The sequence below is a fragment of the Macaca nemestrina genome, chromosome 2 (assembly GCF_043159975.1).
Source record: "Macaca nemestrina isolate mMacNem1 chromosome 2, mMacNem.hap1, whole genome shotgun sequence".
Classification (NCBI taxonomy): domain Eukaryota; kingdom Metazoa; phylum Chordata; class Mammalia; order Primates; family Cercopithecidae; genus Macaca; species Macaca nemestrina.
This window is the reverse complement of record NC_092126.1, coordinates 15,168,631-15,186,265: the sequence shown is the minus strand read 5'-3', so window position 1 is coordinate 15,186,265 and position 17,635 is coordinate 15,168,631. Positions and strand designations below refer to the sequence as shown.

General features: G+C 45.4%; 1 protein-coding gene across 1 annotated transcript in view; it reads left to right on the top strand.

Annotated features, from left to right (window-relative positions):
* LOC105470940 (tripartite motif containing 71) overlaps nt 1–13,393 on the top strand; it is an 80,519-nt gene extending 67,126 nt beyond the window's left edge. Inside the window, exons 3-4 of the mRNA XM_011723290.3 lie at nt 928–1,062; nt 6,774–13,393. Coding sequence (XP_011721592.1) covers nt 928–1,062; nt 6,774–8,225 — 1,587 coding nt within the window. The 3' untranslated portion in view covers nt 8,226–13,393. The remainder of the gene's footprint in view (nt 1–927; nt 1,063–6,773) is intronic.
* Nucleotides 13,394–17,635: the final 4,242 nt, after the last annotated feature.

The window sequence follows — 17,635 nt, the reverse complement described above, 5'->3', positions numbered from 1 at the left end:
ATATCCTAGAAACCCCTCAGTCCAGAGCAAACTGGGTGACTGGTCACTCTGATTCCTAAGCCCATGCCAGGCTCCAAACCCGTTGTGCTTCCCTGACACGCTCCTGATTGGATCACCTGCCCTGAAACCTGTTGCACCAAGAGCAATCACTTTGGAATCCCTGATTTAATACCTCGGTATCTCAAAGAAATCCTTGTGGCTTTTCAAGACACAGCATGTAATATTAATGAAAACACCATGCCTTCTGTCTGGATTAATTTTTTATGAACAATAATACGTCTGATTAAACTGGCTGATTTACTAGGGCTGGTACAGGGTGACGTGTATGGTGACGTGTAGATGGTCTCTGACCACGGGGCACAGCTTCTTAGGTAGATCGGGGGATATTCCCAGTGTGCACTTGGCGTTCGTTCTGGCTGGGATGAGCTGAGCTGTGTTGCCAGTACCTTGACAAAAACAGGATGGATTAGCCACTAGTCTATCGCACACCCTCACGTGAGGGATGGGCCTGGCCTATGGGGTTTTGCCCAGGCAAGAGAGTGAGGCAGGGAAGTCTGGGGAAGCCACTTGTGTGGCTGGAGTTGCACATTTTACATCTGATCCTCCTTCCCCATTTTCGGCTGTCACCCAGCTACACTGGTTTCACTGTGTTAGAGTATCTCTTAATAGTTCTGACATTCACTGTGTAGGTGCCATTTCTCATGCAAAGAAATCCAGCTCTTGCCAGCAACTCCTTTAGTTACATGTCAAAGAGATGCCAGTCTCTCCCTAAGTGCCTGTTTTCCTTCCAAGGGAGTGAATCAAGTGGTCTGGGAGCCCAGGGTGTCAGCTTTTCAAGTCTGGCAGAGCAGATTCAAATGTTTTGTATAAGGAATGACAGTCCTTCTAATGCCTCGAAGTTGTTTTTTTGTTTGTTTGTTTTTGCAGCTGAGCATCGAGCAGGCCCAGACGGTGGCGGAACAGGTGGAGATGAAGGCGAAGGTTGTGCAGTCGGAGGTCAAAGCGGTGACTGCGAGGCATAAGAAGGCCCTGGAGGAGCGCGAGTGCGAGCTGCTGTGGAAGGTAACGGAGCACTCCCCCACCCACGCTGTGCCCACTTGGCTTCCATGAACCCCAGCAGCGCTCTACAGGACTCTTTTCAGATCCAGGAGCCAAGCTCTTAAGTGTAAAACATTTGGTAATTTTCCAGAAAGTCTGTTGGCAGAAAGATGCAGGGGGTCCCTGGAACATTGTGGGTGCTGTGTGCGGTAAAACAAGAAGGGTTTTCAGAAGTACATGGGTAGCCAAGACTGGAAGCGGTGAAGCGGTCTCCAGTTTTATATTGCATTCACTCAAAGGGAGGCTAAAGAAGGGAGCGTAGTCAAAACTGTTGTTCAGAAAGGCAGGCTGGTAGGAAGCATCCCTATTTTCGGTGACCTGGCTGGTTGCACTTCCTGATCTCTTGTGGAAAACCAGTTTTCCTCTTCGGAGGCAGTGAGTGTGTGCCCTTTCTTCCTGTTGGAGCAGGAAGGAGTGCCGAGCACACTAGTGTGCGGTTTAGATAAAAATCAGCTGGAAGGACTACTCGCCCCACCCAGGCCAGCATTCCAACTGTTCCTTTTCTGATTTTATGTCCCCGCTCAGAAAGGAGGAGAGTTATGTCTATGAAAGGGCCAGTACTCCATGCCAGTTCTTTAGCTATAATTACATTCTCTGAACACATGAAAAAGGCTAGAGCTGACTTAAAAGAGTATCCTTGTGGAGCGTGCCTGTTTCCATCTCCAAACAATATGATGATGGTGGGGATGGGCCTCAGTTTCTGCAAGTGACCTTTGCTAACTACTGTGCCCTACACTGTTCTGCAAGGCATCGCTGGATTTTGCATTGCATTTTCCATTTAGTTAACTTCACAACTGGATGCTTTCTGCCTCTTCTCACCTCTTAAGGAATATGGCTCAATTGCTTTCTGACAAGAAGAGACTTTGGAGGTGTTAGTCCAAGGTTTTTAATTCACATTTTTTGAGCACCTTTGTGGGCATGACATCGTTTTCAGACACTCAGATGTCCCCATGGGTCTGCCAGTGTTATGCCACCCACGAATGTTAATTATAACTGAGGGGCCCACTTCTTGCAACCTGAGAGCTTTGTAGTGAATTCTGCCACAAACTCGCTCTTCTGGATTTCCTGATGAAAAAGGCCTTTGTGTGTGGGGGTTTCTGCCGCTTTCACCTTAGTTACCCTCCCTCCTGTGAGGCTGACCCACTGTCCTCTCTAAAGGCAGTTCTGTTTCAGAAGAAGTAGCAAGTTTTTACTCTTGGGAGAAGCCTGTTGAAAGAAGAGTCAAATCCCTTCTTCGTTGTAGTAAGCAGTTAGTGCGTGCCCAAAAATTCATCCTCAGAGCATTCCAAAAGAAGCTGCCTTAGTTTGGACACTTTTGCTGTAGAACCTTGCTCCGAATCCTGTGGGGGTCCCTCTCTAATTACTGATTTTTTTTTTTCCCCCCCTGTTCCTTCCCAGCAAAGCCCTCTTGCCTTGCCTGTCTGTGTCTGGGCATCTCTTTGTTACAAGTTTTGTTTTCGTGCATCTCTGGTTACTTCACTTTAAGATACGTAAGTGCAAGGATTAAGGCAACCCTGTTGTAAATATCCAGATGCCTCTCTTCATTCTTGGGCCTATGTATTTTCAGTGGACTTGGCTACCTCATGGGGTTAGCTGCATGTATAGTTCATGGGTGAGAACCAAAGGTGGAGGTTTGGCCCAATGGGCAAAGCTTCTTTAAATCTGTCCCCACGTGGGCCTCTCCATACACATGTATCCTGGTTCACTGAATAGATGAAAAAGCAGGAATGAGTCGAAATCATATAATCACCCCTCCCACCCTAAAGGGAAAGTCAGGTTGAAATCCAGCTCTTTCAACAGTGGACGCTTATTCTGAAATAGCCTTCTATGGCTTTCAGATCTGTAGAACGACTCAAGTCACGATCCTCTGTGAAAACTATTTGGATAAGTTCATTCCCTTCACAGGGGAAAATTGCTTAGAATTAGAGAACTTCTAAAGAATAGAGAAACTAATGTTTCACTGGCAAAACAAAATCCCGTATTTCTTTTTTTTTTTTTTTTTTTTTTTTTGAGACAGAGTCTTGCTCTGTCGCCCAGGCTGGGGTGCAGTGGCTGGATCTCAGCTCACTGCAAGCTCCGCCTCCCGGGTTTAGACCATTCTCCTGCCTCAGCCTCCCGAGTAGCTGGGACTACAGGCGCCCGCCACCTCGCCCGGTTAGTGTTTTGTATTTTTTAGTAGAGACGGGGTTTCACCGTGTTAGCCAGGATGGTCTCGATCTCCTGACCTCGTGATGCGCCCGTCTCGGCCTCCCAAAGTGCTGGGATTACAGGCTTGAGCCACCGCGCCCGGCCTAAAATCCCGTATTTCTAAATAGCATGGTTTGAGAACCTCAAGCAGGAATTATTTCGGCAAGTTAGAATCCATGTCCATATATATTATAGCATTTTAGATTTAAAGGGCTCTTTTGGAAATAATATAGACAAATTATTACCAAAAGCGTGCTATCTTAAAATTTGGGGTATAGGGCTTCTCAGGTTCCCAGTTGGGTTTTTTTTTTTTTTTTTTTTTTTTTTGAGACGGAGTCTTGCTCTGTCACCCAGGCTGGAGTGCAGTGGCCGGATCTCAGCTCACTGCAAGCTCCGCCTCCCGGGTTTATGCCATTCTCCTGCCTCAGCCTCCCGAGTAGCTGGGACTACAGGCGCCCGCCACCGCGCCCGGCTAGTTTTTTGTATTTTTAGTAGAGACGGGGTTTCACCGTGTTAGCCAGGATGGTCTCGATCTCCTGACCTCGTGATCCGCCCGTCTCGGCCTCCCAAAGTGCTGGGATTACAGGCTTGAGCCACCGCACCCGGCCCCCAGTTGGGTTTTTAAAACTGTTTTTAAAATACAGAAGTAAAGAGAAACTGGCCAAGCACAGCGACTCACGCCTGTGATGCCAACATTTTGGGAGGCTGAGGTGGGAAGATTGCTTGAGCCCAGGAGTTTGAGGCCACCCCTGGCAACATTAAGACCCCATCTCTACGAAAAAAAAAACTTTTTGATGCCCTATGGTGGTGCATGCGTAGTTCCAGCTACGTAGGAGGCTGAGGTGGAAAGATCACTTGAGCCTGGGAGTTCTGAGGCTGCAGTGAGCCCATTGTCAACACATAGTCTTTATCCTTCTCTGAGAGAGAGAGAGACAGAGAGATACACACATATATATATACAGGCACACGCCACCAAGCCCGGCTAATTTTCGTATTTTTGGTGGAGACGGGGTTTCAGCATGTTGGCCAGGATAGTCTCAATCTCCTGACTTCAAGTGATCCGCCTGCCTCGGCCTCTCAAAGTGCTGGGATTACAGGCATGAGCCACCGCACCCACACACTACGTGTGTGTGTGTTCTTTAAGAGGTTTCAGGCTTCTTGCGGGGTAAGACTAGCCATGAAGTCCTGCCTGATTTTGCCTCTGGTAGCCTCTCTGTCACTCTCTCCACTTTCACAGCTACTTCTGTTGGCTAAACCACTTCCAACCCACAGCTGGGTGATCTCTGGTCTCTGTTCCCTCATTTGTTCCCCTTTAATAAACATTTCCCAAACTAATCCTTTTGTGTTGTTGTTGTTGTTGTTGTTGTTGTTTTGAGACAGAGTTTTGCTAGTGTTGCCCAGGCTGGAGTATAATGGCATGATCTCAGCTCACTGCAACCTTCGTCTCCTGGGTTCAAGCGATTCTCCTGCCTCAGCCTCTCAAGTAGCTGGGATTACAGGCGCCACCACTCCCGGCTTATTTTGTATTTTTAGTAGAGACAGGGTCTCACTATGTTGGCCAGGCTGGTTTTGAACTCCTGACCTCAGGTGATCCACCCACCTTGGCCTCCCAAAGTGCTGGGATTACAAGCATGAGCCACTGTGCCCGGCCCCAAACTAATGCTTTAAGAATATGAATCTGTCATGTCATTCCCCTACTAAAAGCTGTGGTTTTGAAATGCTGAGCCTGTGCCCGCAGTAGGACCTTCATGCTGGCTGTTCCTTTGCTGAGATAGCTCTCCCTTTGGCCTTTTGTCTGGTCTCAGCCTGTAGGTCTGAACTTGTGAAAGGCACTGTCCCTCAGCACTCTGTCTGTATCAGGGCCCCTAGTCACTGTCTTCCACATCCTTTTTCTACTTTTTTTTTTTTTTTTTTTGAGACGGAGTCTCGCTCTGTCTCCCCGGCTGGAGTGCAGTGGCACAATCTCAGCTCACTGCAAGCTCTGCCTCCCGGGTTCCCGCCATTCTCCTGCCTCAGCCTCCCGAGAAGCTGAGACTACAGGCGCCCGCCACCACACCTGGCTAATTTTTTGTATTTTTAGTAGACACAGGGTTTCACCATGTTAGCCAGGATGGTCTCGAACTCCTGACCTCGTGATCCACCTGCCTCAGCCTCCCAAAGTGCTGGGATTACAGACGTGAGCCACTACACCCGGCCCCTTTTTCTACTTTTTAACGGCTATCACTATCTGACATGATCCATATTTCTTTGTTTGCTTTCGAATATTCCTTTTCTAAACTACAACTCTGTGCAAGCAAAGACCATATTTTATATTTTCTGTGGATTACGGCAGTACCTCCAATGCCTGGCAGAGTGTAGGTGCTCAGTAAACTCCTTTGTCAGGTGGCTGTTTTTGGTTTTGGTGGTGGGATCTTGCTATTTTTTTAAGGTGGGATCTTACTGTATTGCGCAGGCTGGAGTGCAGTGGTTATTTACAAGTACAGTCATGGCACACTACCGACTCAGCCTCCTAGGTTCAAGTGATTCTTCCACCTCAGCTTCCCGAGTAGCTGGGACTACAGGTGCACGCCACTGTGCCCAGCTCTAGATGGCTGTTTTAACTTTTATTTTTCTTTAATTTCTAGCTTACAGAAAAGTTGCATTAATTATAGCAACTCCATATATTCCTTATCCAGATTTACTGATTATGTACGTTTTGTTCCAATTATTACTATTACTGTTTTTTGAGATGGAGTCTTGCCCTGTTGCCCAGGTTGGAGTGCAATGGCGTGATCTCTGCTCACTGCAACTTCCGCCTCCCAGGTTCAAGGGATTCTCCCCACATCAGCCTCCCAAGTAGCTGGAATTACAGGTGCCCGTCACCACACTTGGCTAACTTTTGTTATTTTTAGTAGAGACAGGGTTTTGCCATGTTGGCCAGGCTGGTCTCGAACTCCTGACCTCAGATGACCTGCCTGCTTCGTCCTCCCAAAGTGCCAGGATTACAGGCATGAGGCGTGCGTGTGCGTGTGCGTCTTGTGTGTGTGTGTGTATGTATGTATATGTATATATGTTTGTGATCTGAGAGTGAGTTGGCGTATTGGAAGCACAGCACTTTTACCCCTAATCACATTGCAATTATAGAAATCAGGAAATTTGATTTTGATACAGTACTAGCATCTATTCTTCAGTCCATAATCAAGGTTCCACAATTGTCCCAACAGCACTCTATTCACCCCAGCCCCAGCCATTTCCCCCAGTCCAGGGCCACTGATTGCATAGTTGTCCTGTTTCTAGTAACTATCTTCTGTATCCCAGAACAGTTCTTCAGGGTTTTTTTGGTCCATTTTGCTTTTGCTGCCTTTGAAGAAAGCCCAATGTCTTCTGTAGACCATTCCCCAATATGTGTTTGTCTGGTGCTTCCTTGTGATGAGTTGTGGCTTATGTGGTATTTTCTGTGCTTGGCTCTAAGCCTCTGTGTCTTTCTCCACTCTTGCTTTTCCCTCCAGGTAGAAAAGATCCGCCAGGTGAAAGCCAAGTCTCTGTACCTGCAGGTGGAGAAGCTGCGGCAAAACCTCAACAAGCTTGAGAGCACCATCAGTGCCGTGCAGCAGGTCCTGGAGGAGGGTAGAGCGCTAGACATCCTGCTGGCCCGAGACCGGATGCTGGCCCAGGTGCAGGAGCTGAAGACCGTGCGGAGCCTCCTGCAGCCCCAGGAAGATGACCGAGTCATGTTCACACCCCCTGATCAGGCACTGTACCTTGCCATCAAGTCTTTTGGCTTTGTTAGCAGCGGGGCCTTTGCGCCACTCACCAAGGCCACGGGCGATGGCCTCAAGCGCGCCCTCCAGGGTAAGGTGGCCTCCTTCACAGTCATTGGTTATGACCACGATGGTGAGCCCCGTCTCTCAGGAGGTGACCTGATGTCAGCTGTGGTCCTGGGCCCTGATGGCAACCTGTTTGGTGCAGAGGTGAGCGATCAGCAGAATGGGACATATGTGGTGAGTTACCGGCCCCAGCTGGAGGGTGAGCACCTGGTATCCGTGACACTGTGCAACCAGCACATTGAGAACAGCCCTTTCAAGGTGGTGGTCAAGTCAGGCCGCAGCTACGTGGGCATTGGGCTCCCGGGCCTGAGCTTCGGCAGCGAGGGTGACAGCGATGGCAAGCTCTGCCGCCCTTGGGGCGTGAGTGTAGACAAGGAGGGCTACATCATCGTTGCCGACCGCAGCAACAACCGCATCCAGGTATTCAAGCCCTGCGGCACCTTCCATCACAAATTCGGCACCCTGGGCTCCCGGCCTGGGCAGTTCGACCGACCAGCCGGGGTGGCCTGTGACGCCTCACGCAGGATCGTGGTGGCTGACAAGGACAATCATCGCATCCAGATCTTCACCTTCGAGGGCCAGTTCCTCCTCAAGTTTGGTGAGAAAGGAACCAAGAATGGGCAGTTCAACTACCCTTGGGATGTGGCGGTGAATTCTGAGGGCAAGATCCTGGTCTCAGACACGAGGAACCACCGGATCCAGCTGTTTGGGCCTGATGGCGTCTTCCTAAATAAGTATGGCTTCGAGGGGGCTCTCTGGAAGCACTTTGACTCCCCACGGGGTGTGGCCTTCAACCATGAGGGCCACTTGGTGGTCACCGACTTCAACAACCACCGGCTCCTGGTGATTCACCCTGACTGCCAGTCGGCACGCTTTCTGGGCTCGGAGGGCACGGGCAATGGGCAGTTCTTGCGCCCACAAGGCGTAGCCGTGGACCAGGAAGGGCGCATCATTGTGGCAGATTCCAGGAACCATCGGGTACAGATGTTTGAATCCAACGGCAGCTTCCTGTGCAAGTTTGGCGCTCAAGGCAGCGGCTTTGGGCAGATGGACCGCCCTTCTGGCGTCGCCATCACCCCCGACGGAATGATCGTGGTGGTGGACTTTGGCAACAATCGAATCCTAGTCTTCTAATTGCATTTCCTAGGTTTCTGTGTTTGGGGTGTGTGTGCGTCTCTCTCTCTCTCTCTCTCTCTCTCTCTCTCTCTCTCTCTTTTTGAATTTCAAAGAAGAAACAGTCTCAGGGAAATTTCTTTTTTCTTTTTTTTTAAAAGAGAACAAGAAAAGTACAACATTGCTTAAGTCCTACCTCATCTTTATTTTTTTACAGATGAATGTACTTATCTTTTCTGCAGGGATTGAGCCTGTGAAGTGATAATTTCTATCTACCTCATAAATCTTTACATTTCCTTCTGCAGCAGGCCCTCTTCCCCTCCTCAGTGGAGTTTGCATTTCCCTCTTCCCCTGCGTGGGGCATGATATGCACAAGCCTGGCATCCGTATGGCTGGGAGGGCACTGGATGTGTGTGGTGGGGTGTATTCTGTAGATTGAGCCAAGGAAACACAAAAAAAAACTACTAAGTAAAAAAACAAAAAACTATAAAACATGGAAAAAATAGGATTTGAAATGCATAATTATAGAGTATCTGTGTTCTTGAGAATACTGTGTTTATATGGGGTTAGATTATGTTGTGTCGTTTTGATCTTTTGGAAAATCTTCTCTTTTTTTAAATGCTGCAACAGAGAAATTTCCTCTGTTCTCCGTTCATACCTCAGTGTGTTTAACATCCTCTTCTGTATCTTTTCTTAATCTTAGACGTTGTGGCTGTGGCTTGCTAGCCAAGAAAAGCAGACCCTTCATGTTTTAGGGTATATAATCTTTATTTCTTTTAAGGGAGGGTGTGTGTGTGTTTGTTTCAAAGCCATCTTGCACCCAAGTAGCTGAAAATGACACACTGCCTCCCAAAGAACCTCTCCTTTTCTCACTTTGGTTTCTTGAAAAAATATATAGATGGTAGCTCAGGATTTTTGATTAAACGTATTCTCAAAAGTTAAGCTTTCTTATTTTGCTGTTAGGTTATAAAGGGTTAAATGGAAGGAAGAAGGAAGTTAACCTCATTCTCAGAGAGGGTTTTCAGGCATGGGCTGATGTGGACATGAATGTGGGTGGACGTGTGTGCTGAGGGAGTCAGGGAGCACATTAAAGAACAAGGCACCCCTAATCTATAGTTGTTCTGTAGTCCTTGGAGTTTCTTTTCCTAAGAAGAGCAGGCAAAGGAAAGAACTTTCATTTTACAAGCACAATTTTTTTCCTGCTTTGAAAGTTCAGGGAAATAGAATGTTTGAAAGTCAAAATAATACCAACAGCCCAGTCCCACACCCTCTGCTTGGGTCACTTTTTATAGGATTGTTTGCACCCAGGCCGTGCTTTAGGACCTCGTGGTTAACATGAATCCCCCCGCCCCCCTCCCCTCAAGGCCTTTGAACATAAAGGATCTAGAAACCAAATTGTCCAAACCTGAAATGTAGGATGTAATGTCTTTTCTTAAACCTGTAACTCGGTACCAAAGAATGAAAAATTAAGGCTCCCACTGCAGAACTGTGGGGTAGAATCTGTGTCACTTTACAGGATTGGTTGGTTGTAAGCTGGACTTGGGTACAAAACTTGTGCTTCTGGGCATTGTCTGTCTCTCAAGTGCAAAGCAGATGTAGCTGATACCCTGCTTGTCAGAACCCAGTGGGTTCCTGCATTGCCCCAAATACTGAAATAAGAACCAAATTCTGGAGGAGCCCTCCTCAGGGAAAAGAGGGACTCACAAACAAACGTCAGTGACTTACAAGGGAGACCTCTTGTTTAAACATAAAGACTTAGGGATCAACTTCTGTTCTCTATTTAAGAGAAATTTCTATTGCAAAATGGGTATAGTTTTAAATGAACAAAACAGATTAACAAATGGAGCAATTTGTTTCTATTATCCCAATAGAAAAGGAGATGATGGGGACAATGTGACAAGTCAATCAAGTTGCTTTTCCCGTATACCTCTTTTGGACGTTTAATTTACTACTACTACAGGCTACGCTGTCTCTTCCCATTGCTTTAATTCTAGGGTTTCTGAGTGACCAAAATGGGAAGGGAAAAAAAAAAAACCTCATCTCACAGAGGAGAACTGCATGCAATCAAAGATTCAAAAGTTGGAAAGTAACTTCAAACTGCTGCTGGCTCCCAGCTGCTGTTACAGGGTGGGAAGGTGTTAAGAAATCTTGTTTGTTAGAAGCTCCTTTTACTGTAGAATTTAATAGCGAATCCTTCCCCAATGCCTGTTCAGTTGCCTGTTGGCCATGAAGCTCTTTCTGGTAAAGAGTTAATATAATTAAACATTTTTGCTGTTTTCTATTTTGGAGTAACTTGGTGCTGATCCTTCCCTCTCCGCAGCCGCCCAACAAACCACCCTTTAAATACCAAAGACAACTGGTTTTAAATGCTTGAAAAAAAAATTTATTGAGGAGATGGATCTTGATTAAAATCCTTTCATAGTCATTTTCATCCCGCTCTTTTCTTTCTAATTTCCCCAGATGTAGGAAAATTTTGGGACCTGAATGAGAAATGTTCTTGGTGCGTAACAGTTGCTAGAGCTCCTTATTTGACGTTTTACTATGAATGTGATTCAAAAGCCAAGATTTTTGCTCCATGGCTGAAATTATCAGGTCTTAATTTACAGACTTAAAAATTTGCAGGCTTAGAGCAACTAGAAACTATCCCCTGAAATATGTGTGTAGGTCAGAGATACTACTACCTTTGTCCTCAGGGGTGGTGTATCTCCTTACCGTTCTGTATCCAGAGTGGTGCATGACTGGTATTTGAGAAACATGGTCACACTTGGAAAGCTTTTGTTTTTAAAACATTGGCCGTTTCTGGCTGTCCACGATTGACTCCTGACCCATAGGGATTGGTGCGAAGCACTTTGGAGAGTTCATTGTATGATGTGAAGTGTTCAAATCAAAGAAAGATGATAAAAGCCAACATTTGGCAGTCCCTAGTGTGAAACTGTGAAAAGTACCTGTGTTTAAATACGTAATCTCCTGCCCGTTATGAGGTAATGCCAGGGTAGCCAGGAGTTGGGTCAAAGAAGGGAGTCTTCAGCCTGATGGAAAAAATAAGGTCCTGGGTGTTAGGAGGTAGGAGAATAAAAAGGTTTCTGGGGAGTAAATGTGACAATTAGACAGTAGTCCCCATGGAGGTCTGATCTGGTCAGGTGGCAAGGGTTGGGTGGGGTATGATGTAAGCTCAGTTTCTGTTTGGAGATGCCCATTGGGTTTGGATATATAGGTTTGGGTATTGAGGTGTTTAAAGGAAATCTAACCCATTGGTAAAAACTACTTTTGCTTGACACTTAACATTTCAAAAGTGCTATTTGTGGTCCCAAGATCTAATGCTGTCTCAGAACGTGTGCCCTGTTGTGGCTGCAAGTGGCACTCAAGTTGACTAGAGCACAGTGACCTGGGCTGTACCCCAAGTGCACTAACTCCTCAATGCCCTTTTAAGTCTAACTTACTTGGGAAAACACGTAACAAAGGGTACCATAAACCGAATCCAGATTACGTGTTGGGCCAAAAATGTTGCCAGAATTGAGGCACTTTGTGATGGAGTTGCAAGAGAATAGCTTGAGATCGGCTCAGTCGGATTTATTCTAGTTAAGCCAAAGCTTAATTATTTGAGGAGGAAAGTCCCTTAGGCTTGAAGCAGCAAAATACTGTTTATATATATGTTGCCTTCCTCATTGGAAGATTCTAAGATTGCTCTGTTCTGGTAGGTGGTGAAAGATATGCCAAAGTTTTAGGCTTGTTTTTCTGATTTTATTTTATTTTTTAATCCAGTGGTGCCAAAAAGTATTTAGGGTATATTTAAGGTATATTTAAAACATCACTCTGAATGAGTTTCCAACAGTCTGGGGCTGTATAAAAGTCACACTCTTGTACTTGTAGGTGATGGTGTCACAGGGCCAGGCCTCCAGAGCTCTACGGCTTTCTCTGGCTTTCTGTAGGGCCAAGGGCATAGGACACAGCATTCCAGACCACACTGACTGCTTTTGTTGAGTTTCTACCTCACTTGTGGCAAGTCATCTACCTCATGTTAGCATCTGACAGGTCTCAAAAAGAATAGTATTAATCCACTGGGGAGTGGGTGGGAGTGGGAAGCTACCTCTAAAAGAAATGTTACCATAAATCTACAACTGATTTCTCCCAGGAGAAATGTTTTATTTACCTTGAAAGAGAAATGTCAGGCAAATGTAGTCATAAATCCAAGTAGTTCTTCTCAATCTGGCTTTTTCCCCCTCCAAAAGAATTATGTGTACTGTTACTATTGTTCAGTATTATGAAACTACTGGTTAATCTGGCCTATTGGAGGACTTAACTACAAGTAAAGACCTTTAGGTCTCCTTCTCTTCAAGAGAAAAATATTTTATCTATATTTCAAATGTCTGCAAATAATACCCTTTAGGAGCAATTCTAAAGGTCTAGTTCTTGGAAACATCAAATATTTGAAGGGAATGAGAATCCTCTTGACTTCATGATTGTATTTGTAGCTCTCTGGACCCAGCAGGACGTTCATCACCATGATGTTGCAGCAATCACTGTTTTGACTGAGCAGTGACTGTTGAAGTATGTATTGCTCTTTTGTTTTGTGTTTTGATTTTTTTCTACCAAAGGTAACATGTTGACGGGTTTTTTTTTTTTTTTTTCCCTTGTTTATTAAATACTTGATAAAGTTGAGAAGCACATTACCAGGATATACTGTATTGACCTTCCCACCTCTCTTCTGCCCTAATTTTTGGTTGGTTGGAAGAGAGGAGGGTCCTAAGACCACTGTCATTATCATGAGGGGCTTATAAATGTCATGGTGAAGAAATACCTCAATGATGTCTATTTTTAAAACTGATCTTACGGGTTAACAAGCCAGCCTGGTGGGATGTTTTCCATCATCATTTAACCAATAATGGTTCTAAAAGTTTTGTGTATCCACATGGTCGTAGACCTCCTTTTAATGATTGTATTAACTTGCAAGCTCAGGTAGTATTTTTCTGAAGACTCTTATCTCAGAGCACACTGACTGAATGTTGATGTGTGTAGCGAAGTGTTTACTTTCTTTAAATAACCAGCTCTGTAACTCTGTAAGTTCTTTGTGTTTCTAGCCGTCTGTGTAGTTGTCTTCTTCAGAGGAAGATTTTTCACATTTCTGGGATTTTCTTGCTTTTAGGGTGGTAAGATTCCTTTCTTTTTTTCCCATTTCTCCTAAAATCGATGCAGGTGAGGGTGGGTGGGTAAGGGGTGTTGTTTTTTAACTAGCATGTTAGTTATACTTGGGTGGGTGGGAGGGTTGTGAAACTGAATCTTGCTTAATACTGTCCATTAGCTCTCATGCCAGGTCAGCAAAATGCTTTAATTTTTAACTGTAGAACATATGACTCGGTTGAGTCTTTTTGTCTTTTTTTTTTTTTTTTTTTAAGTAAACACAGAGTTGGGGGAATTAGCCTGGGCATGTTGCCTTATGTTAGAATGACTAAGTTAAACCTCTTAATTTGTATTTGTCCAAGGCAGACATGATATAAGGAATATGCACTACCGTAGTAACTCCCCTGGCTGCAGAAACCACACTGCCAGCCCGTCCGGGGTGGGGTGCTGACTGCCGTTTGCCACTTTGAAATGGGCATTGCCATGGTAATGTGAATCCCATCAATTCAGTAGATGGGTGGGGAAATGAAGATTTCCCCCCAAATCTTTAGGCAAAAGTGAGTTTTTGTTTGGTTGGTTTTGGTTTTTTCCCCCCCTCCTCTTGGCTTTCACATTTTAAATCTTAAATGTTAACTGTTGCAGGCCGCAGGCATGACAGGCAATGAGCAGGTGAAGAACCAATGGAAAAGTATTCAGAAACTCCTGTGTGAGCTAACAGGCTTCTGAATGTATCGCTGTGGTCCACAGAGAAGGCTGGAGAAGGTAGCAAGGAGATGCTGTATCAGCTACTACAGCCTTAAAACAAAGTTGGTGTCTCTTTGGACTTTAAAATTGTTCCTATGCAGCTTATTTTATTTTTGTTTAATCAAATAAACAAGAGGGTTTTTCCATGGCTACAGTGTGTCTGTGTGGTCCTTTAATCCATAGTAAATAAGGGTGTGTGCACTGTACTGGAAGGAAAGGGAGTCTCTGAGGTGGACAGTTCAGGGGCTGCACTGTGAATGCTGGGCCAGATTGGGCCGGTGCAGTGCCTTCAAAAAACGGTGATGGGAGCATTTTTAAATAGAGGAAATGTTAAAGAGCTTAAAAGTTCTGCATCATCACGGAGTTTCAGACCTGGAAGCCCTGTGTGTATCTTCTCCCAAGGAGCTGGGTAGCAGATGTCGCCCTAGAGGCAAGTACGTGATTCCCAACTGCCAGCGCCCTGTCCCCCTTTTTCTGGAAGGTCTTGGCCTTATCACCTCTGCCTGAGTAGGGATACCAGAGAGCCATTTGGGGTCTAAACTGTGGCCGCAGGAGATGTGAGCAGCTCGTCCAACTGGCTTCTCCCTGAGCAGGGGGATACTGTAGATGCTAGGTGGGTCGACACTCTTCTCATGAGCTTAATGTGTTCAGAATTTATTTGGGGATTTAATTTTTCATTGGATTTCATTTTCCCAACTTTGCTCACCTATTTTCTTTCGAGTCATACAGCCTCAGGCTTGACTTTTGAATGCAGTATCTGACAAACTAGAGAAACCAGCACCCTTAGGTTCTGCTTTTCCTGATTTTTTTTTTTTTTTTTCCCCTGTCCTGTGTTCCTTTCCTGCTGTGAGACGTTTACACAGGTTCTAATGGTGCTGGGTCTTACACTACAGTACAGGAAACACCCTCCTAAAAGTGCAGAGCCTCAGCACCTGGCTTGGGAACCACTGCTCTTTCCTTCACTCGTTCCCCTGTTGGTGTTGATACCTTCAGCTTCAACATTAACACATCCTGAGCAGTTGGAAAAAGACCCTGAAGTGTAACTTAATGGACTCCGAATTCTTGTCTCCATGATTCCATCTTCCATCTCACTTTCCCTTTTACCCATAGTTGGACACGGGAAGTGTTTTTTTGTTGAATATAAAAGTTGGGTGGATGCACTTTTTCTTTTAAATAAGGAGTCTTTTCTCTTTAATCTGTTAAAGACCTAAGAGAAGCTAATACAATGAAGCAGGACCCATTTCTGAAGGAAGTGCAGGGAAGGGAAGCATACAAAGAACACTGGATCTTCAGCCTCCCTGATTTCACAGCCTCTTCGACAGGGTGAGATGAGCCTTGAAAGGGCTTAAACTTTCTAAGAATGCCTATACCTCTTTGTAGCAGGCCGTTAGGCTGCCTTTCTTAAAGGTTAACAGCCAATAATAATACAGTAGTGAGTATTGACAAGAATGTGGAGTAATTGGAGCCCTCGTATACGGTTGGTGGGATTGTAAAACGTTACAGACACTGGTTGAACACTTCTTGACTGTTCATCATAGTGTTAGACATAGAACCCAACAATGTCAGTCTTAAGCACATATCCAAGAGGATTGATGACATGTCCACACAAAAACTAGTATATGAATGTTCATAGTGACATGATTCATAATAGCCCAAAATGCAAGCAACCCAAATTTCCCTCAACTGAAAACTGGACAAACAGCAGTATGTCCTTTCAGGGGAAATATTCAGCCATGAGGTACTAATGCATGTTACAACGTGGGTGAACCTTGAAGTGCTAAGGGAAAGAAGTCAGGCACGTAACTGATTTCACATGTGAAATGTCCAGAAGAGGCAAATAATTGCAAATAGATTTGTGGTTGCCAGGGCCTTGGAGGTTGGGAGTAATTGGCAGTTTTCTTTGTGAAACTCCATGGCAGCCATGGGTGATGCACGTGCTCCGGAATTGGATAGTGGTTGTCGTTTCACAACTGGTGAAAATACTGGAGATTCCTGAACTTTACATATTAAATGTAAAGTGCATTTTATGGTATATAGATTATGAGAAGGCACAGCAACAAATCAAATTTATATCTGACTGCATTAAAAACTTCTGTTTGACCAGGTACGGTGGCTTATGCCTGTAACCCCAGCACTTTGGGAGGCCAAGGCAGGCAGATCACGAGGTCAGGAGTTCAAGACCAGCCTGGCCAGCATGGTGAAACCCTGTCTCTACTAATAATACAAAAATGAGCCAGGCGTGGTGGTGGGCACCTGTAATCCCAGCTACAATCCAGGTTGAAGGGGAATTGCTTCAACCCGGAGGCGGAGGTTGCAGTGAGCCGAGATCACGCCACTGCACCCCAACCTGGGCAACAGAGCAAGACTGTCTCTGGGAAAAACAAAAAAGGCAAAAAACTTCTGTTAAGTGAAGAGGTTTGATTTTCTTTTCTGACCTCCATGCAACTAGTGTGAGCAGCAGTGCAGTTGACCCTTGAACAACACGGGTGCCGCATCGGCAAACAAACAGGGACGGAAAACATTTGTGGGATGTGAAACCGACCTATGTGGAGGGCCGAGTTTGTATCCACGGGTCCCGCAGACCATATGGAATACCTGTGTTCCACAGAGTAGCTGCGTGGAGTATATGCAGGTTCCACGGAGTGGCCGAATGGAGCATGCGCCGTTTTTGGTAGCTGTGAGCGGTCTTGAAAGCAATCTCCCGTGGTGCTGAGGGATGGCTGTATTTCATTGCATCCAAGTGAACTGTTAGATCTCTCTTCACCTCCCATGACCACAGGCAGTATTCTAGTATTCCTGGTGGCAGGAAGTGTCATCAGCCTGGATCTGGGAGAGGCTGACACAGCAACACACCAGGCAACCAGGAATGCACATGTGATAAAAATATATACTCTGGTTGTGGTTTTATGTTTTAAAAATCAGTTCAATGAAGTACAGTAGGGAAATTATCAATAATGTATCGTAAATTTCAAAATAGAAGAGATTTGTGTTGTTCCTAGCACAAAGAAAAATGTTTGAGGTGATGGATACCCCAAGTACCCTGATTTAATAATCACACATTTTACAAGTTCAAAACTCATATGGACCCCCAAAATATGTCCAACTACTATATATCAATTTTATTTATTTATTTATTTTTTTTTTTTTTTTTTTTGAGACGGAGTCTCGTTCTGTCACCCAGGCTGGAGTGCAGTGGCCGGATCTCAGCTCACTGCAAGCTCCGCCTCCCGCGTTGACGCCATTCTCCTGCCTCAGCCTCCCGAGTAGCTGGGACTACAGGCGCCCGCCTCCTTGCCCGGCTAGTTTTTTGTATTTTTTAGTAGAGACGGGGTTTCACCGTGTAGGCCAGGATGGTCTTGATCTCCTGACCTCATGATCCGCCCGTCTCGGCCTCTCAAAGTGCTGGGATTACAGGCTTGAGCCACTGCGCCCGGCCCCTATATATCAATTTTTAAATTACAAAAAATGAAACTTGAAAAACTAATGAGCAGTATTAAAGAAGCAAAAGCATAAGCCTCAGAATGGGAGAATATAAAGGTATAACTAATAAAGGATTGCCATCCAGAACA